The sequence below is a fragment of the Sprattus sprattus genome, assembly GCF_963457725.1.
Source record: "Sprattus sprattus genome assembly, chromosome: 15".
Taxonomy (NCBI): Eukaryota; Metazoa; Chordata; class Actinopteri; order Clupeiformes; family Clupeidae; genus Sprattus; species Sprattus sprattus.
The window spans coordinates 14,875,043-14,896,051 of NC_137913.1; the positions used below are offsets into that span (position 1 = coordinate 14,875,043).

General features: G+C 43.8%; 1 protein-coding gene across 1 annotated transcript in view; it reads left to right on the plus strand.

The window, feature by feature from the left end:
- The window catches only part of cemip2 (cell migration inducing hyaluronidase 2), a 33,232-nt gene extending 14,993 nt beyond the window's left edge, over positions 1-18,239 (plus strand). Inside the window, exons 10-24 of the mRNA XM_080852592.1 lie at positions 2,836-2,860; positions 3,058-3,186; positions 3,730-3,818; positions 5,172-5,303; positions 5,550-5,585; positions 5,970-6,125; positions 6,964-7,141; positions 11,951-12,166; positions 12,648-12,859; positions 13,576-13,758; positions 14,187-14,406; positions 14,639-14,740; positions 15,201-15,346; positions 16,366-16,472; positions 16,565-18,239. Of these exons, the coding sequence (XP_080708718.1) occupies positions 2,836-2,860; positions 3,058-3,186; positions 3,730-3,818; positions 5,172-5,303; positions 5,550-5,585; positions 5,970-6,125; positions 6,964-7,141; positions 11,951-12,166; positions 12,648-12,859; positions 13,576-13,758; positions 14,187-14,406; positions 14,639-14,740; positions 15,201-15,346; positions 16,366-16,472; positions 16,565-16,764 (2,131 nt within the window). The 3' untranslated portion in view covers positions 16,765-18,239. The remainder of the gene's footprint in view (positions 1-2,835; positions 2,861-3,057; positions 3,187-3,729; positions 3,819-5,171; positions 5,304-5,549; positions 5,586-5,969; positions 6,126-6,963; positions 7,142-11,950; positions 12,167-12,647; positions 12,860-13,575; positions 13,759-14,186; positions 14,407-14,638; positions 14,741-15,200; positions 15,347-16,365; positions 16,473-16,564) is intronic.
- Positions 18,240-21,009: the final 2,770 nt, after the last annotated feature.

Sequence of the window (21,009 nt, forward strand, 5' to 3'; positions counted from 1 at the left end):
TGATATAATAAGTTATACTGTGGTATACTGATTTGATACTATTTGTCTGCTTTGTGAATATTGAGATATACCTTGTAAATGAGATGAACAGTACTTTTGTTTGAAGGGCTATAGTGTACATACTGTATATATATATATATATATAATATATATATATATATATATATATATATATGTATATATGTATGTATTATATATATATATAGATATGTATATATATATATATATATATATATATATATATATGTATATATGTATGTATATATATATAATATATATATGTATATATATATATATATATATATATATTTATATATATATATATATTATGGCATGCCGTTCAGGAAATTAACATTTGAATATATATATACAAAAGTCTGAATATATATACAAAAGTCTGAATATATATACAAAAGTCTGAATATATATACAAAACTCTGAATATATATACAAAAGTCTGAATATATATACAAAACTCTGAATATATATACAAAAGACTGGATATATATATACAAAAGTCTGAATATATATACAAAACTCTGAATATATATACAAAAGTCTGAATATATATACAAAAGTCTGACTAATATACAAAACTCTGAATATATATATACAAAAGTCTGAATATATAATACAAAAGTCTGAATATATATACAAAACTCTGAATATATATACAAAAGTCTGAATATATATACAAAACGAAGTCTGAAATATATTTACAAAACTCTGAACTCTGAAGCGCTCAATCCGTCTTTGTCCGCCATATTGGATTGAGCGTTTCCTATTAAATCAATGCTACCAAATGTTTATAATTACGTATTTTCTGCTTTATGAAATACTGTATTTCTGTTGTATTGTTCAATTTTGACATTGAGTTCTCACTAGAAATGCAATAATAACACGTTTATTTTACACCGTTTGACTTCACCAAGGATATTTTTAGAGGCAATTTCTCCATTCACTTGACTGTGGGTCTTGTCAAAACCTTCGTACTTCCTTGTTTTCTGCTTCATGAAATACTTTTTTTTTCTGTTATATGGCTAAAAATTGATTAAACATTGATTTCTCGCTAAAAATGCAATAATAATAACACGTTCATTTTGCATCGTTTGACTTAACGAAGGACATTTTTACGTTTAAATGGGATAGCCTACATCGCATCCTCTCGTCACATGATCAAATAGGGACTTGACATTGGACAAAAATGATTACCCAGAAATCCTCATTGCATATACCAATGAAAATAAGACATTATTCATTGAATTGAATAGGTTTTTTTTTTATAGTTTCCATAGTTTATGTAGGATAAGCATATAATTGTGTTTATAGATTGCTACTGACCATTTCCCTTCTACAAAATAATACTCACCATGACCTAGATAGGTTGGCCATTCCAAGGGTATAAATACCATAAGGTACTACAATATAATACAATCAGCCATCGGTCGCTGGGTGTGTTTCCAGTAAATAGTCTACCCTTACGTACTCGCAGACATGACATTTTGTGAAGCACCCGACGAGGCAAAATCCCGGACGATTTGGGAATCCCAGCCGGACGCATTTTTTAGGTCTCAAAAAGAGGACATGTCCGAAAAAGAGCACGTCTGGTCACCCTACCATATGAACAGAAAAACAGTATTTCATGAAGCAGAAAACAAGGAATTACGAAGGTTTTGACAAGACCCCAGTCAAATCAATGGGGAACCTGCCTCTAAAAATATCCTTCGTGAAGTCAAACGGTGTAAAATAAACGTGTTATTATTGCATTTCTAGTGAGAAATCAATGTCAAAATTGAACAATATAACAGAAAAACAGAGTTTCATGAAGCAGAAAATACGTAATCACAAACATTTTGGTACCATTGATTTAATAGGAAACGCTCAATCCAATATGGCGGACAAAGACGGATTGAGCGCTTCAGAGTTCAGAGTTTTGTATATATATTCAGACTTCGTTTTGTATATATATTCAGACTTTGTTTTGTATATATATATTCAGACTTCGTTTTGTATATATATTCAGACTTTTGTATATATATTCAGACTTTTGTATATATATTCAGACTTTTGTATATATATATTCAGAGTTTTGTATATATATTCAGACTTTTGTATATATATTCAGACTTCTGTATATATATTCAGAGTTTTGTATATATATTCAGACTTTTGTATATATATTCAGAGTTTTGTATATATATTCAGACTTTTGTATATATATTCAGACTTTTGTACATATATATTCAAATGTTCATTTCCTGAACGGCATGCCATAATATATATATATATATATATATATGTATGTATATATATATATATATGTATACACAGTATACAGTATATACAATGTTTATATATGTGTGTGTGTGTATATACAGTTTATATACTGTATATATATACACACATACAATGTTTATGTATATGACTGTGTAATGTGCCCTAAGAAGGGGAATTGTTCACATGAGTTTGATATGATTTAATAATCTCTGGATAACAAGGGAGATTATTGCCTCTTCCTTCCAATTTTTTTTTTTTTTCATCTGGCATTGTAATTTATACAAATATTCTTGGTATTGCATAGTTTATAAAGAGGTTTCTTTATTAAATGAGCTGAGTCTGTCTGGTGGCTGATCCCATGTGTTTTGTAAACAGAAGAGGTTGCCAGTATCTCATCCATACTTTATTAAACAGAAGCGGTTGCCAGTATCTCATCCATACTTTATTAAATTCTGACGAAAGGACCCCACTGCAGTGGCAGAAGCTTGAACCCTGTCTTGCTCAGCTTACCCATAACTCACCTGGCATGAGGTTGTGCGTTTTTATGTATGCTTGTAGCTCAGATGGTATCAGCTTCCCAAAGGTCACAGGTTTAGTTCCTGAGTAAGACAAGGAGTGGTATGAGCATGCTTACATAAAGTTTCTGTGTTTCTGCGTAAAACCCTCTTCCTCACCCTCTGTGTGTGTGTGTGTGTGTGTGTGTGTGTGTGTGTGTGTGTGTGTGTGTGTGTGTGTGTGTGTGTGTGTGTGTGTGTGTGTGTGTGTGTGTGTGTGTATCAGGATGCAGGGATCTGGTACATATTTCACAGCATGTCCACGGGCGACTCTCACGGACTGGTACCAGAGACAAAGGCTGAGCTCACTCCCCTCGGAATCTTCTACAACAACCGCGTTCACTCCAACTTTAAGGTCTGCCAGTGTGTTTCCACATTCATTCACACTGTAATAAACAGTAGTTTTTATTATTTTATAGATACATAGTCTACTCTACTATGCTATGCTATGTCGTGTCCTATTGGGAATATGGCTAAAGGCTATAGGGTGTTGCTTATATCCTAAAATGGTCTCATGATGGTTAGTTTAGCTGGGAGCTCCTAATATATTACTTCTCATGTCCATTGTTTCTCAGAATGGCTTGTGCTTTTGTTTAGGGGTGCATATGGTTGTATCTCTCTCTCTATCTCACAAATACGCACATACACACTCACTTACTTTCACAATAGTAAGTATCTTTGACAATAGCTTTTGTTTGTCACTCAGACTAAATAGCAGGAGCAGATTTATGAAGAGACGCCTCTAGGACCATTGTCTTATCTGAATAGCAGTGAGAAGAGGGTTAGAGAGAGTACACAATGTATCAGTGTTGTCTCCCTCTCCTTGCTCTTGCTCCCTCACTTTCTCTTTTTCACTCTGTTATTGTCTCTCTCTCTTTCTCTGTCTCCTCTGCTTCAGGCTGGACTCTTCATTGATAAGGGGGTGAAGACCACCAATGCGAGTAAAGCTGACCCCCGGGAATACCTGTGCCTGGACAATAACGCCAGGTGAGGTGGAGGATCCTCATGTCCAGCGCTCTTGCCGGATTGGCCCATGTTATTTCAGATGGCTTTGGAACACTCCCTTAGCTCACCTAGATAAACATGGCTGTCCGTGACAGATGTCCTTTATAATGCAATTTCTTATAGGGAATTTTCTTTTTAATGGAATACCAGGATGAATATCTGCTGGGGTGTTTAGGCACTAGTGAATATTTGACATTACCTGGAATGTGGCGCTCTACAGCAAAAACAAGGCCCTCTGGGAATGACTGACACGGATTTCAGAACCAGATCATGTAGGGACTGTGTATTTTTGAAAACGGATCTCCCTCACACGTGGCAGCTACAGCAGACAGCAAGAGGGCTCGTGTCCACAACTGGCTTTTATTACCGTCTCGTCACCTGCCAAATGGAGCTGGGACTGGCGGTGGTGGCGGTGGTAGTGGTGGCAAGCCACCCCTCGACCCCCTCCCCCCCCCAGCCCCACAGGCACACACGCTCACAAACACACTGTGTGTGTTGTTGGACTATTAGCTCCCTGTGTGTAACCCTATCTAGCCCCTGTTTCCAGAGGGGGAACTGCTCAGTGGGCCGCATACACACACACACACACACACACACACACACACACACGCACAGACACTGGAGGGTCTCTGCATGCCGCATGTCTGCTGTGAAAGCGGGCCAAGGGCAGATTGAGTTTCAAGGGCTTCTCAGTGGAGGGATATGAAACATCGCCACAGCTGGAAAGGAGTTCAGGCCTCCCGCTGTGTGTGTGTGTGTATGTGTGTGTGTGTGTCTGTGTGTCTGTGTGTGTGTGTGTGTCTGTGTGTCTGTGTGTGTCTGTTTGTGTGTGTGAGAGTGTGTGTGTGTGTGTGTGTGTGTGTGTGTGTGTGTATGTGTGTGTGTGTGTGTGTGTGTGTGTGTGTGTGTGTGTGTCATTGACAGAAAGAGCAATAGAAAGAAAGGAGAGAAATAGACTGACAGAGAACAAAGGAGACGGGGAGAGATTTGGAGTTGGGATGCCATGAATACTGACTTATAGTAAATCAGTGTTGTTTCTATGTGTGTGAATGTGAGACCCACAATTTCCAGTGTTAAAGATCTGTTCCCAAGAATGAGAGTACATGCATGTGTAGGCATAATATATGCCCCCCCCCCCCCCCCCCTACACACACACACACACACACACACACACACACACACACACACACACACACACACACATGCCTACACACACACATACACACTGTATGTGTCAGAGTCTGTGCCAGAGTTCCCTCCCTCATCCCAAGTCCCATCAGGAAGTCTGTATATTTCACACCCATCATTATTTCCATCTTTAATGTCCCATCCCAGGTTCCGCCCTCACGAGGACGCAGACCCGACTCGGCCTCGTGTGGCAGCCCTGATCGACACCCTCATATCCTACAAGAACAACGACCTCGGGGCATGGATCCGGGGCGGTGACATCATCATACAGAACTCCTGGTAAGTCACTGATGAATCAGCTTCTCCAAATAATGATCAGCCTGACTTGGGTCATGACTGCCGTATGCACTTTACTGTACTGCCCAGTCCTGTGGGATGCCACGTTACAGAACCAAGTGCTGCAGGGTTTCATTTAACTTTTACATTTACATTCAGATATTAAAGCTCTGAAACACCAGTAAATAAGAAACTGTTGTCATTGTTGGCATGAAACTGGTAGATTGATTTGTTCTTTCTTTTTTTCAGTTTCGCTGACAATGGAGTTGGGTTGTCGTTTGCCAGGTATGAGTTGGTCTGTGTTACGCAACAATAGTTTCTGCTTCTCTCTAATAGCTGTGCTCCTCTGGTCCACATGTGCAGCCGCTATCATCCAATCACATTGTGACTAGGACTTACCAACAGAAATAGTGTGAGCCATTTAGAGCGGGAATGTGAGTGTGTTTGGCAGAGAGGTGACTCAGATCTGACCTGCTGTCTGCATGCTCTCTCTCACACTCGCACTACAGGAATGTTGGAAAGCAGGAAAGGAAAAGAAATGGGGCATTATTTCGTTTTGTTCACTTGAAATGTAATGATTTTTACACTGACGTACATAAGTTTACCTGGATGTATTGATGTATTAATGTTTTTAAGTACTCGCTAACTTGGTTCCCATCTGTTTTACAGTGATGGCAGCTACCCCAAGGACGAGGGCTCCAGTCAGGAGGTGTCCCAGTCGCTGTTCGTGGGTGAGAGCAGGAACCACGGTTCCAACGGCGGCCAGAACAAATACTGGGGAGTCAGTGGGGTGGACGGCAGGAATAGGACGCTACCCAGAAACAAGTAAGAAAAGAATAGGATGCTACCAAGAAATAAATAAGAAAAGAATAGGACGCTACCCAGAAACAAGTAAGAATCCAAGTAAAGAAAGGCAAAATTAAAAGAACACTAAACCATGAATAAACAAAGACAGGGAAACTTGATTGACAGGAAGCTTCAGCAAAGCTTGCCAGACTTGGAAATTTCTTTCCTGGAAGAGTTAGCAAATAGGCAGGAAACAGACTAATGTCTCAGTGCCTCTAGAGGTTCTGTAGATGAGAAGCAATCACCGCGATCCTCTGGAACGCCACAGTCAGACCCACCCTCTTGTCCTGTTTATATATTTACGTCCCCTTAGACCAGATCATGCGTCCTGAAAGCAGTTCAGTCCTTTTCTAGTCCAAAAGACCTCCTCGGCAGGGACAGTAAATCTTGGGATCTTGCTTGTAACATACAACTCACTCCCCATGCTCATTTTGTATTGGGTGGGTTTCCCCATTAATCACTCCACCACGAGTATCGCCAGACTCGCTCTTTGTCTCGACATGTCTTACCACAACTCCACTGGGATGTTTGGCGTGGCTAGTCGACACATTTCACTCTGACTTGTGATGATGTGATGCACAACACTGAGACATTAGACTGTATCATTTCTGACAGTCAGTGACCAATGACATTCTGGGTGTAGAGACAGATAAATGTAGAGGCGTCTCAGTTAATTCCCCACGGGAGAGTAAAATGCAGAGCGAGACTATAATATACTGTGTATTCTATCTAACCCTTTTCTCAATGCTATACAGATGAGCAGCAGCTTGCTCTCACTGTGATTATAGTAGCTAACGTGTGCTCTGTCTTCTCCCAGGACATTCCCCATCCGAGGCTTTCAGATCTACGACGGGCCGATGCGGCTGACGGAGAGCACGTTTCGGAGCTACACCCCGACGGCGGAGCGCTTTACCAGCGCCGTGGGCTTCAACCTAAAGAACACCTGGCAGCTCACACCTCGCAACAACCTCTCTTCCCTCAGCTTCTCCTCCTCTGTAAGCTCTCTTCTCTCAGCTTCTCCTCCTCTCTTCCCTCAGCTTCTCCTCCTCTCTTCCCTCAGCTTCTCCTCCTCTCTTCTCTCAGCTTCTCCTCCTCTCTTCCCTCTGCTTCTCCTCCTCTCTTCCCTCAGCTTCTCCTCCTCTGTAAGCTCTCTTCCCTCAGCTTCTCCTCCTCTCTTCCCTCAGCTTCTCCTCCTCTCTTCCCTCAGCTTCTCCTCCTCTCTCCTCTCAGCTTCTCCTCCTCTCTTCCCTCCGCTTCTCCTCCTCTCTTCCCTCAGCTTCTCCTCCTCTCTTCCCTCAGCTTCTCCTCTTCAGTAAGCTCTCTTCCCTCAGCTTCTCCTCCTCTCTTCCCTCAGCTTCTCCTCCTCTCTTCTCTCAGCTTCTCCTCCTCTCTTCCCTCAGCTTCTCCTCCTCTCTTCCCTCAGCTTCTCCTCCTCCTCTCTTCTCTCAGCTTCTCCTCCTCCTCTCTTCCCTCAGCTTCTCCTCCTCTGTAAGCTCTCTTCCCTCAGCTTCTCCTCCTCCTCTCTTCCCTCAGCTTCTCCTCCTCTGTAAGCTCTCTTCCCTCAGCTTCTCCTCCTCCTCTCTTCCCTCAGCTTCTCCTCCTCTGTAAGCTCTCTTCCCTCAGCTTCTCCTCCTCTCTTCCCTCAGCTTCTCCTCCTCTCTTCCCTCCGCTTCTCCTCCTCTCTTCCCTCAGCTTCTCTTCCTCTCTTCCCTCGGCTTCTCCTCCTCCTCTCTTCCCTCAGCTTCTCCTCCTCCTCTCTTCCCTCAGCTTCTCCTCCTCTGTAAGCTCTCTTCCCTCAGCTTCTCCTCCTCTCTTCCCTCAGCTTCTCCTCCTCTCTTCCCTCAGCTTCTCCTCCTCTCTTCCCTCAGCTTCTCCTCCTCTGTAAGCTCTCTTCCCTCAGCTTCTCCTCCTCTCTTCCCTCAGCTTCTCCTCCTCTGTAAGCTCTCTTCCCTCAGCTTCTCTTCCTCTCTTCCCTCAGCTTCTCCTCCTCCGTAAGCTCTCTTCCCTCAGCTTCTCCTCCTCTCTTCCCTCAGCTTCTCCTCCTCTCTTCCCTCAGCTTCTCCTCCTCTCTTCCCTCAGCTTCTCCTCTTCAGTAAGCTCTCTTCCCTCAGCTTCTCCTCCTCTCTTCCCTCAGCTTCTCCTCCTCTCTTCTCTCAGCTTCTCCTCCTCTCTTCCCTCAGCTTCTCCTCCTCCTCTCTTCTCTCAGCTTCTCCTCCTCCTCTCTTCCCTCAGCTTCTCCTCCTCCTCTCTTCCCTCAGCTTCTCCTCGTCTGTAAGCTCTCTTCCCTCAGCTTCTCCTCCTCTCTTCCCTCAGCTTCTCCTCCTCTGTAAGCTCTCTTCCCTGAGCTTCTCCTCCTCTCTTCCCTCAGCTTCTCCTCCTCTCTTCCCTCAGCTTCTCCTCCTCTCTTCCCTCAGCTTCTCCTCCTCTCTTCCCTCAGCTTCTACTCCTCTCTCCTCTCAGCTTCTCCTCCTCTCTTCCCTCAGCTTCTCCTCCTCTCTTCCCTCAGCTTCTCCTCTTCAGTAAGCTCTCTTCCCTCAGCTTCTCCTCCTCTCTTCCCTCAGCTTCTCCTCCTCTCTTCTCTCAGCTTCTCCTCCTCTCTTCCCTCAGCTTCTCCTCCTCCTCTCTTCTCTCAGCTTCTCCTCCTCCTCTCTTCCCTCAGCTTCTCCTCCTCTCTTCCCTCAGCTTCTCCTCTGTAAGCTCTCTTCCCTCAGCTTCTCCCCCTCTGTAAGCTCTCTTCCCTCAGCTTCTCCTCCTCTCTTCCCTCAGCTTCTCCTCCTCTGTAAGCTCTCTTCCCTCAGCTTCTCCTCCTCCTCTCTTCCCTCAGCTTCTCCTCCTCTGTAAGCTCTCTTCCCTCAGCTTCTCCTCCTCTGTAAGCTCTCTTCCCTCAGCTTCTCCTCCTCCTCTCTTCCCTCAGCTTCTCCTCCTCTCTTCTCTCAGCTTCTCCTCCTCTCTTCCCTCAGCTTCTCCTCCTCCTCTCTTCTCTCAGCTTCTCCTCCTCCTCTCTTCCCTCAGCTTCTCCTCCTCTCTTCCCTCAGCGTCTCCTCCTCTGTAAGCTCTCTTCCCTCAGCTTCTCCTCCTCTCTTCCCTCAGCTTCTCCTCCTCTCTTACCTCAGCTTCTCCTCCTCTCTTCCCTCAGCTTATCCTCCTCTCTTCCCTCAGCTTCTCCTCCTCTGTAAGCTCTCTTCCCTCAGCTTCTCCTCCTCTCTTACCTCAGCTTCTCCTCCTCTCTTCCCTCAGCTTATCCTCCTCTCTTCCCTCAGCTTCTCCTCCTCTGTAAGCTCTCTTCCCTCAGCTTCTCCTCCTCTCTTCCCTCAGCTTCTCCTCCTCTCTTCCCTCAGCTTCTCCTCCTCTGTAAGCTCTCTTTCCTCAGCTTCTCCTCCTCTCTTCCCTCAGCTTCTCCTCCTCTCTTCCCTCAGCTTCTCCTCCTCTCTTCCCTCCGCTTCTCCTCCTCTCTTCCCTCAGCTTCTCCTCCTCTCTTCCCTCAGCTTCTCCTCATCTCTTCCCTCAGCTTCTCCTCCTCTCTTCCCTCAGCTTCTCTTCCTCTCTTCCCTCAGCTTCTCCTCCTCTGTAAGCTCTCTTCCCTCAGCTTCTCCTCCTCTCTTCCCTCAGCTTCTCCTCCTCTCTTCCCTCCGCTTCTCCTCCTCTCTTCCCTCAGCTTCTCTTCCTCTCTTCCCTCGGCTTCTCCTCCTCCTCTCTTCCCTCAGCTTCTCCTCCTCCTCTCTTCCCTCAGCTTCTCCTCCTCTGTAAGCTCTCTTCCCTCAGCTTCTCCTCCTCTCTTCCCTCAGCTTCTCCTCCTCTCTTCCCTCAGCTTCTCCTCCTCTCTTCCCTCAGCTTCTCCTCCTCTGTAAGCTCTCTTCCCTCAGCTTCTCCTCCTCCTCTCTTCCCTCAGCTTCTCTTCCAGATAATCTTTCAGATTAATGCCAAAACTCACACGCGCGATAAACGTCTATTTGAGCAACTTTCAGGTTTTCGCAAGCGTGAATTTCGAGGATACACATTGGATATAGTGTTAACGCCTCTGGCACAGCTCAGCCAAGGTGGACATAGAGTAGAACCAACATCCCCCGCCCTATTTTATGCGGTGCTGCTGCTTAATGTTTCCTCCTGATTAACAGGGAGTGTTTCCTTGCCCCTGTTGCTTTTGTGCTTGCTCTAAGGGGGTTTAGGCCCCGGGCTCTGTAAAGTGCCTTGAGACAATTTTGGCACTATATATATATAGACAATTGAATTGAATTGCAGAGGTTCACAGGCTGAGTACTGAAGGGCCTTCATGATGAGCCACACACAACAAACCCTGTGACAAACTGAGGTCGACAGAAACTGATCCTGACAGAAACAGCACTAGTCACAGTCAGTCCGATGAGTCAGTGCAGGGAGATGCACAAGCACAGCCTCAGCCTGGCAGTCAACGTCCCAGCCTCAGAAATCCATGGCTAGGATGAGGGACTCCAGTATAGTCAGACAGCACAGTAGAACAGCAGCAATCCAGGTAATTTATGTTTCGTTGTTGACAGGTTGTTAGCTCGATAGGCATGCTGGCCAGGGGTTAGCTCTTCTGCCCAATGGTCTCAGGAATGATGACAGAGCCAAATTAACAATAGGCATATCCGATTATTAAGACAGAGGAAAAGTACTGAACACAATGGGTATATATGGAGATTGAACATAACTACACTATTAAATACAACAGTAGAACTAAAATTGACATTAAATTGTGAATATGGTAAAAAAAAAAAACATGCCAGTACCATGCAAATGAACTCACCAGTACTAGGCAGGTGAAGACCGGCTTAATGATTTAATGGTAAATCAGTGTGTGATTTTACCTCCACCCCTAGTGCCAAGTGGTTTCCATTTCTCTGGAGCTGATTTACTGAACCATGTCATTAGCAGAGTAGCTCTCAGTGGTTTAATCCCCAAGGAAAACATTTGGACGAATAGTTGTTTATCTCCTGCATTTCCTTTGCACTGTAACATGACTTCACTGAATCTAGGGTGTTTTTTTTTTACACTGTAGTGGAGGTCTAACAAGGGAAAGAACTGTGTAGGAATTGAACAAACAAAAAGAAAGGAGCTGAAAATGAAATGGTCTGGGATTGTTTTGTGCTTAATGTGGCAGTCTGCCAACGGATGCCCCCAAAAAACGTCCTAGACGTCCGAGATGCACTAGTCCAAGTTGGGTCCGGTTCTCTTGCCTTACGGGACCTCAACACAGGATGGCTCTTTGACCTATTCCTCTGAGAAGGAGAGTCTTTGTCTGCTGAGTCACTCTGGGTTTCATTAACCATTCTGCCACATAAAGGAGCCTTTGTGAGCCAGGGAGATACTGTAGTCATGAATCACGGGGAGCTCACGAGAGACGGGCCTGAATCAGCTCTCCTCACTGTAAAAGAACACTTTTCTCCTCATTTAACTCCAGTCGTGATTTTCTGTCTCACACATTCTTGGCACTGGCACACTCCCTTGGCTTCTTGTGGCATCTTGACAGCTCCACCATGTGGGCTTGTTGACGCAAGACTTTGTTTACAATGGTAGCAGGAAGCTGCAGCTTTAGTTTTTTTTCCCCCCTTGCAGATATTTCCTCTACTTTTTAACATTGGCCGTTTGGGGCTTATTTGAATATATAAGGACGGTGAGATCAGCCACTAGCTGTTGCAAAAGAGAATGGGCCTTGTGCTGCCTGGAGAAGAGTCAGTGGGGTGATTTACACAATAATGACAGGGCACCTGGTGAAATGACCTCTGTGACTCGTAAAACTGGGTTTAGCAGCATAATTTTGACAGAACAGGGGCCTGTCTCCACAGGTGAAGCTGCCGGTGTTCTTTGGAAAGCCAGGCCAGTGGTTTGAGGAGAACGACCTGGACGGGGACAAGAACTCCATCTTCCATGACCTAGACGGCACTGTGAGCGGCTACCCGGACACGTACGTAGGGAGGGTGGACAACTTCCTCATCCAGCACCCCGACTGTGTGAACGTCAGCCAGTGGAATGGGGTGGTGTGCAGTGGCCGCTATTCCCAGGTAGACTATCTATGTTCATCCTCATCCACGGTTTTTGGATTTTTAGCACTTTGTTTGAACATGTTACAGAGGTCTCTGTATCACTAAACTAAAAGAAAAACAGCCAATTAAAGGTACAGTCTATTCTGTACGTGCTCCCAAAAACCTCTGGTGTTCATACACAGTCCTGGGTCTGTAAATGGGAAGCAAGTGACTTGGACTGAGCCATACACTATTCCAGCCAATCAACATGTTGCTTCAATAGCACAAAAGGGAGGGGTGTAATTTGATTGGCTGTTGAGCTCAACTATCAACAACCTCTGGCCATTATCGCGGACTGCACCTGTTGGGGTCTGCCAGACTGTTTGTGTTCTTGTAACACTAGGTTATCATATCAAGAGCTAGGATGCTTGCACTAACAAAATGTCTTTATGTGCTGCTTTTGAGGAAGAGGAGGAGATAAATGAGTAACAGTTACTGTAAATATAAACCCATCACACAGGTGTATGTGAAGACTCAGGGGGCATCCAACCTCATGCTTTCCATCAGCCGTGATGAGTACCCAGACCGACCCATGGTGCTGCGTGGCATCAACAGCCAGGGGGCGTCGTCTCAGCAGTACCAGCCCATCCTCATGATGTCCAAGAGCTACACACTGCACTGGAACAGTGCTGCGCCAAGAGAGATTGTCCTGTCACTCATTAACTTTGATAAGTAAGTCAGGCCCATGGCTGGTAGGGGTTAACTCAACCGTAGTAATATAGAAATATATATATTTTTAATGTATTATTACTAATTCATTAATTCATTAAATTATATTTATACTAGTGGTTGTAGTAGCCATAATTGTATTTGATAGTTGTTATTTTGGTAGGAGGAGAAACTAATAGGAGAAGATGGTTAAAGGATCAGGTATTTAGCCTTAGACTTTTATCTAAAGCGACTTCGACAACCAGGAGACAAACCCGGGTCAACCGCTCACAAAGCGATGACCACACCGACACCACACCAGGAATAAAGTGAATCATTAATTATTAAGAGGTTTAAGGGAACATTGCTTTTGGTACTGCTATGATAAGTGAAGCAATAGCAGTATCAGTGTGTATGTTGAAATTATCAAAGGTAATGGTAGAGATAATCTGCCCTCCTACAAGATTTTTTTTTTTTTAAACTTTAAGATGCTGGATCCAAAAGTAACCACCACCAAATTTAGACAGAATCAGATAGCCCTTGCACAAACAATTATTTAGCAGCACAGGGCGCCTTTGAGCACTTGTGAGTGTTATAGCACCCAACCCACTGAGAGAAGCTGGGGTGTCTTGTGAGACAAATGAATGAGTACAGAGGTAGGTCAAGCTTTGGGCTCAGCTCTAGATTTACAAATAAGAAGCAACAAATACAAACCGACACCCTTCTCTTCGTTTTGTCAGGGACGACTGGGCACTACTGGGCCTTTGCTTCCCGACTGACTCCACCTTCCAGGTCATGTCCGACATCAATGACCGCCAGAGCAACACCTTCATTGAAATGGAGGACTACGGGCCTGTGAGCTCGCTAGTTGAGCTGAAGAAACGGATGCTGGAGAGGAAGTACTTTTTTGACCGCTCTGTCGGGTAAGAAATAGAAAAAAACACAGTTGTCTATCTACTGCCTGTGCAGTTAGTTTACATTAGTCTGTGCAGTTAATATACATCAGTCTGTGCAGTTAGTATACAGTGCTGCTTGAAAGTATGTGAGCAGTTTAGAATTTTCTGTTGTTTTACCATGATTCTCCAATTTTATCATCACCAGTTTTCCATATATGAAATGTCAGGTTTTTGTTTATCAATTGCATACTTGTTTGGAGGGAATTGTGTGAGTAGCCAAAAAACTACATGAAATTTGGAATTAATGTATGTGCAAAAGTAAGTGACTGTATATCAGTCTGTGTAGTAAGTAAACATCACTCTGTGCAGTTAGTAAACATCAGTCTGTGCACAGACGCGTCTGGCTGATTGAGCTTGACTGACACCATGTCTCTGCTCTCTGCCTCCCTCCTCAGGCTGTTGTGGCTGTATCTGCGTGCACGGCACAGCCGCGAGGGCCACAGCTACTGCTCCACCAGGGGCTGCGAGAGGGTGAAGATCACGGCCAACACCTCCTCCAAGCAGACGGGCGACTGCACGGCCAAAGCCTACCCCAAGTACCGCCAGACACCCGCAGCTGTGGTGCCCATGCCAGTGCCAAGTGCCAAGCCCTGCGAGCGGTGCGGAGCCTCAAAAGTAAACAAATAAACAAACAAACAAACAGCATCATGTCCTTTGGCTTATGTCTCTGACAAGATGCACTCTGAGAGACATATTGCTTGTCATCATGTAAAGTGACAAACATCTGCAAGCTGTTCCATGTTTGTGAAAGCTCAGTTTTGTTTGACATGTGGTATTTAGAAGCTATTACTTAATATTAATTAGATTAATACGATTTAGTAATCAACTTTGGTTTAAATCTTCTCAGCGGGTCTTCTCCAGTGATCCTTGGAACTCCTACCTCCAGACTGAGATCAAGTCCTTGAGCAGCAAAGAGGAGCAGAATGGAGACTTGCAGTCCCACATCACTGTGAGTTTAGCATCATGTTATTATACAGGACATTATTTAGCTGATGCCTTTACATGCCTTTATGAGTGTTGGAGTGGTTAGCGTTGCTGCCTTGTAAACGGTTGATCTGGGATAAAAGTCAGACCTTTTCCTTCACCCTTATCAAAGCAGAGGGAGAGCAGTTATGATGCAGTTGCTGGTAGTATATTAATCACAGTACACTGAGCAGATAACCCATGTTTGTCAGACAATCTTTAAGTGTTTAGAAATCAGCTCAAACTCCCATGTTTTCCCTTACATATGGTTGTCTTTTTGCTTTATTAATTTTTTAACCAAACAATTACTATATGGTTGTCTTACATACGTCTTTAAAAATGTGTGTTTGAAATTCACAGAGTCTCACTTGAGATCCACTGCATGTGCTGTAAAAAAAAAAATGAAATGTTTGTTTGCCTTCTCCACATCTTGATTCTGCCTCTAGGTGAATGGGAAAAAGTTTCCTCTCACTCAGACAGGCTTCCGTCTGGTCGCTGTGGATGCCTGCTCTGGCCAAGTCACAAAGAGTCCATTGTTTCCAAAGCTGGACTCCAAAATGGTCCAGTATTTGAAAACTGGAATTCCAGCTAGGTGAGTAGGTTTGGGGTTTGGAGCGCAAGGCTTCGGAAGGTGAACAGAGTGGGGTAGGGCAGGATGGTGTAAGTTGGCCAAGGTGGGTGAGGGGGATGCTGACATTGGGGTGGAATAAAGAAGAGTCAGGACTGAAAGAGGCAGAGCAGAGTTTCTGGGGTTACCCAAGGGTTAAGCCATCTCTGCCCTGCCAAATGGGTATATCCCTTACTATCCCCTCCTACAGCTGCCTAACTCCACAACAATGTTCTGCTCCTGATTTTAGATTTACTCTTTATTGAGGTCCTTGGGTTCGGAGGTGAATTAGACTGGGATAATGACTGATGAAATGTTTTTTTTGTGTGTGCTCTAAAAACACACCCCACCAGTTCTCTGTGAATTTGTTCCAAGGACCCTACTGGTTCTTACCGTCCTTTTCATACTTCTTCCTGTGTTCGAAGTGCTCCTCAGGCTTAGTCACACATTCATAATTTAAGCAATTTCAGTAAATATGTATATAAGATATACTCAAGGTTATTGTTAAAGGGGGACATGCAACAAAGAAACATCATAATAGCAGGTGTAACAGCAGCTATGAACTGAAACATTTTTAACATTAAATGTCCTTTTTTTTGCATTATATATACCTACATCCAGTTAGACCAGCCACTGGAGCTTATTATCCAAATGCAATTTCATCGGGGAAACATTTAATCCAGTACTCATTTCCTTTCATAAACTTCTTGTTGATCCAAGATTGATTGATTTTTGTATTGTAGTTGCATGGATGGGTGGATTTATTATTATTATTGAAACCTCTTACTGGTGTGTGCGTGTGTGTGTGTCCATCTGTGTGTGTGTGTGCCTGTGCCTGTGCCTGTGCCTGTGCCTGTGCCTGTGCCTGTGCCTGTGTGTGTGTGTGTGTCTGTGTGTCTGTGTGTCTGTGTGTCTGTGTGTCTGTGTGTGTCTGTGTGTCTGTGTGTGAGGTTGTGTTGGGGTTTGATGTGATTGTGTAATTGATTTCCACTGGTTTGCGTTAGGTCAATTGTCCTCATTGGAACAAGAGGCCAACCTGGCGGAATTGCTGACCTCGCACAATACCTGGTTCCACTTGGAGCGGCCAAGGTAGCCGACCTTCAAAATAAAGGTCAGTCTTTGTCCTCTGTGTAATCAAAGGCAGCTTCTCTTCCTTTGTATCAGAAACAGGAGATGGTAACGTCGACTCTCCTCTCTCCACAGTCAGCCTGGCTTTCTTTGGGCTCCGGGGAGGCAGCTCCCACCCTCCCGGGGTCACCCTCCTGTCCTCTCAGGGTGAGGAGAGCCTGGGGGTCCAGGAGCGCTACCTCCCCCTGGGTCTGGAGGAGTATGGGTGCAAACAGGAAGGTCCACCCAAACGCAAAGACCTGGACCTCCTGAAGAAAGCTCTGAACCAAAAGTGAACCATCTCTAAATGTGAATGAACATGTGCGCAAAACAAAATAACCCAGACTGGATGAATGAATGAATGGATGAATGTGAATTCCTGAGCTTAATTTATTTGTCAGAAAGAACTATGTTTACCACATTTTAAGGGTATTTTTAATTGTGTGTTTTTGATTATGGGACTGGGTTGCGTATGTGTGTGTGTTAGTGTGTGTGGCCGTGAACTTCACGGTATAGAGCAATGCACTTTTTTCTCTTAAAAAAAAACAACAACAAAAAAAAACAGCCGATACCTTCAAACAGTAGTGCCAAGAGCCAAAAGTGCAGTCAGATTGAAGTGTTAAACAAGAAACACAAAACAAAAGCCAACCACAAAGACTGAAATCTCTTTCATCTGTATGCAACAGCCAAAGCTAACAGGAAAGCCTCTGAAGAGTGTCTCTCTCTCTCTCTCCTCTTTAAAGCCATCACTGGTGATGGTATCTTTGTGTCTCATCCATGTTTAATTATATCTTAACATATATTTGTATGTCACTGGGAGAAGGAGAGAGTGAAGAATGATCCATATGCTCCCTGTATGTTTGTTTGCGTATTTATTACACCTTTCTCTCCTCCTACCCATCTCCCTTCCTCCCTCCCTCCATCTCTCTCCCTCCCTCCCTCCCTCCATCTGTCCTCCTACCCTCCAACTCCCTCCCTCCATCTCTCTCCCTCCATCTCTCTGTCCCTCCTCCTACCCCCTCTCTCTCTCTCCCTCTCTCAGCTCAGTGTTTGCTCTAGGGGAATGTTTTTTGTTTCCATAATTTCAGTGCTGCTGATCGGCACCGGGGGAGAGAGCCGTATAGCCATGTCCCGGGGCTCTCCTTCAGTGTGCTGAATGTGTTCCTATCCGACTCCCTTTGTTTTTGTATAATACGTTTATTATACGTTTGTCAGATACAGATTCTATTTGTTTACAGTGGAAGATTGTTTTTTGTTTCTCGTGGCAACCTGGCTGTGTGTGCAATGCAGGTGTGTTTATTTGGTGACTGGATGAGTAGCCACTGAAACCCCCCCCAACCCCCCTCGCCCCAACCCCCAACCCTCGCCCATACCCACCTTAACTACCCATCAGGTGGGTGTGAGTTGTCAGGACACCAAAGTTGCGTCTTTGTTTGGAAGTTGAACGTTTAACATTGCCAGGTTAGACTGGTTTTCCATCGGTTGTGCCCCCAGTTGCGCTGTCACACACTGATAAAAACCCAAAGCTCTTTGCTATGAAAACCGAGCTTGATCAAAATCAACATGGAGGATCTGCCTCATGCTGTATCAGAAGGGTGTGCTTGTATGCCTGTAAGCAAAGAGAATTAGAGGTGACAGACCTGCTTCTTAACCACTGCACTGTAGTTTCAAAGGACATGCATATTATGTTGGAATTTGTTAAGTAATGGTTTGGAGATGTCATTGTGTCTGTGGTGGTTAATCTACCTAGTTGATGTAACTGGTGTGGTTCTTTAAGTGCCTTTGCTTCATACGTTTTTTATGGCGGCAGAGTGTTGAATCACTTGCAGTGTGTCTGTTTCATAACCAGTTTTTTTCAACCACAGTGTTTCTCTTCAATGGCTTTAAAGTTGACAAACATTTATACTTTATTGTAATAAAATTATTGTGTTTATGTTTGTGTCTGCAACAATCTGAGCCAAGAACAGCAGTGTCGTATGCAGTGTGTATGATGGCACACTGGACAGAAGAAAGGTATTAACGCTTGTAAGACTTCAGATGCTTAGTGCCGTGTATGACAGTGGGTAACAACCACCACTAGGTGGCAGAGAGGGCCTGCACTGCCGCCAAACCTCTCTGCAAGTAGAGAGTGGATCAAAACCGCACAGCTCCATGATCCACTATACACAGAGCCATGAACATCAGGAGCCACAGGAAGGAACTACTAAAGACCACTGTTAGCCTACCAAGGGGACAGAATATGCATTAGACAGATGGGTACATTCATGGGTCACTCATCTTGGGTAAATGCAAGGATACATTTCTAGATACATTCCAAATTATGGAGGTAGCTTCTGAGTGAGTAGAAAGTCAGAAATGATGCTATATGCTATTCTGGAAGGAAGATTAACCAATAATTGAAATAAGGTTGGAAAAAAATGATTAACGTTGGGATGTGCTCATGACACTTTGATTATATTTTTTAATCAATTCAGTTTTGTTTATCTGTATAGCAACATTGTCTCAAAGTGCTTTATAGAGACCATGGCTTGAACCCTACAAGGCTACGGTGGCAAGGAATAACTCCTTTTTACAGGAAGGGGCCTTAAGAAGAACTGAAGACCACACATGCCTTACCTGTGAGCCATGTAAGCCAGACACCCAAAAATGCCCTTCATGCAAAAACTACATTCCTACCACAGTATCCCAAGCAACAGCAAACATGTCACTTCTCACATGGCAAAATGTTCCTATACTAGCATTCTTACTAAAAACTCTATGTATCACATGCAGCTACGATCACAAGGCCCTCTGGACTATATCCTGTGATAGTTTCTTTTTCCACTCTAAAGGCAAGGCCCACATGGTTTATACCTCAAATGTACCTTATTTAGACACTTATGTGAAAAACAATATTTATATCCTGTATTGTAGGCAACTGGCATTTACTCAGCCAATATTTGGCAGAGGTTAGACCGAGATTTTTGGCATCTGAAGACTGATGTGAAATCATCTGATGTCTGGCAGCTGATAAATTATTCATCTCAGGTGTTGACGACAACCTAGTGTAATGGGATTTCCTTCTTATTTTTTAAACAGGAGTGGATTTTGATCACAGGGAATGCAATCATATCGAGATCACAGGCACAATGAACAAACAAGCGATTGCTTGTCATCTCCAGCATCGCTGTGAAAAAAAAGAATTACCCAACTTCACAGTTTTCTGTAAGAACGTAACTGTTATTCCAGACTGTAAACACTTGGGAAAAAATGGGTATTTGAGAAGACGTTTTGTAAATATACTGTATATATAAATGTTTAGAAAGTTGAGTTTTACTTGAGCAAAGAAATATGACAGCCCTCACTGTCTTGACTCATTGCCAGGTGCTGTCAAGAACTCATTAAAAGAGAGAAAGACATATCACGTAACACGACTTGCTTGCATTCAATTAATTGTCAAGACAAGTTGTGTTTAAAAGTATGAATGCGGAATGTTTACATTTTCCATGAAGCTCGTCATAAACAGGGCAATTATTCACATCATGAACATGGCAATCATACACATCATTCGACATTCTTGGCATAGATACAGGTTCAGTAATCATATTATTGCTGCTGGTCTCAGGTGCAGTGTGGTCTCTTCCTGCTTGACGTACACGGATCCATGATGCTGACATGACCAAGCTAGCGGTGACAGTTCTGTTAGGAGGAGGTTAGAGGCTTGTGAATAATTAAGTGAGTAGGAAAACAACAAGGGTGCGTTGCCATGGTGCCAACCTCCCACAGAGGGGCGCTTGGTGGGGTAATGTAAATGTCGCCCAAGTCGAATGTCAGATAGGCTTTTCTCCCTCATTTCCCGAAGTGAAGTTTCCAGTTATGAACATATGTCTTGTGTGCGTACACACACAAGGCATGTTTAAAGGCAATGTCCACAATAATCCAATTCACGTTCTCTACCTTTTAAAAGCCAGTTCAATTACCAATTTCCATCTGTACTCCTATAACATGTTGATTGGCTGGAATAGTGTATGGCTCGGTCTGAGATCCAGCACTGTGTAGGCCTACAAACACCGGAGGTTTTTTAAACACAAACAGAGTTAGAGGACCGCAAGGGACAAAAAACTCTTCTGGATTAGTCACAGACTGCACCTACGGCTTTTAGGTGGTGTTGTGGTTCACTATTAGCACGCACACACAGAAGAGTGCCCCACTGTTTCTTAGTCCTTGTTATTCATCCATATATAGGTCCTACCCCACTGAATGCTCCGAGATCCCAGATCCGCAGGAGTCTCAAACTCTCTGCTAGTGCCTGAGATAACACTTGAGCGACAGATATTTACACATATATTTTCTGTATTGTAATACTGGAAGGAATTTATTTTTTATCCTTTTAGTTGGCAATCAAAAATGAAAGTGGCAATGATTTGAAACGCTTATTAAAAGAAAACAACCACCTAACATTCATGATAAGAATATATGCATGCATGACTAAATGATTACATGTACCTTTACTAACTTTTATCCAAAGAGATGCCTTATATCTTAGACTAGTCAGTACCTTT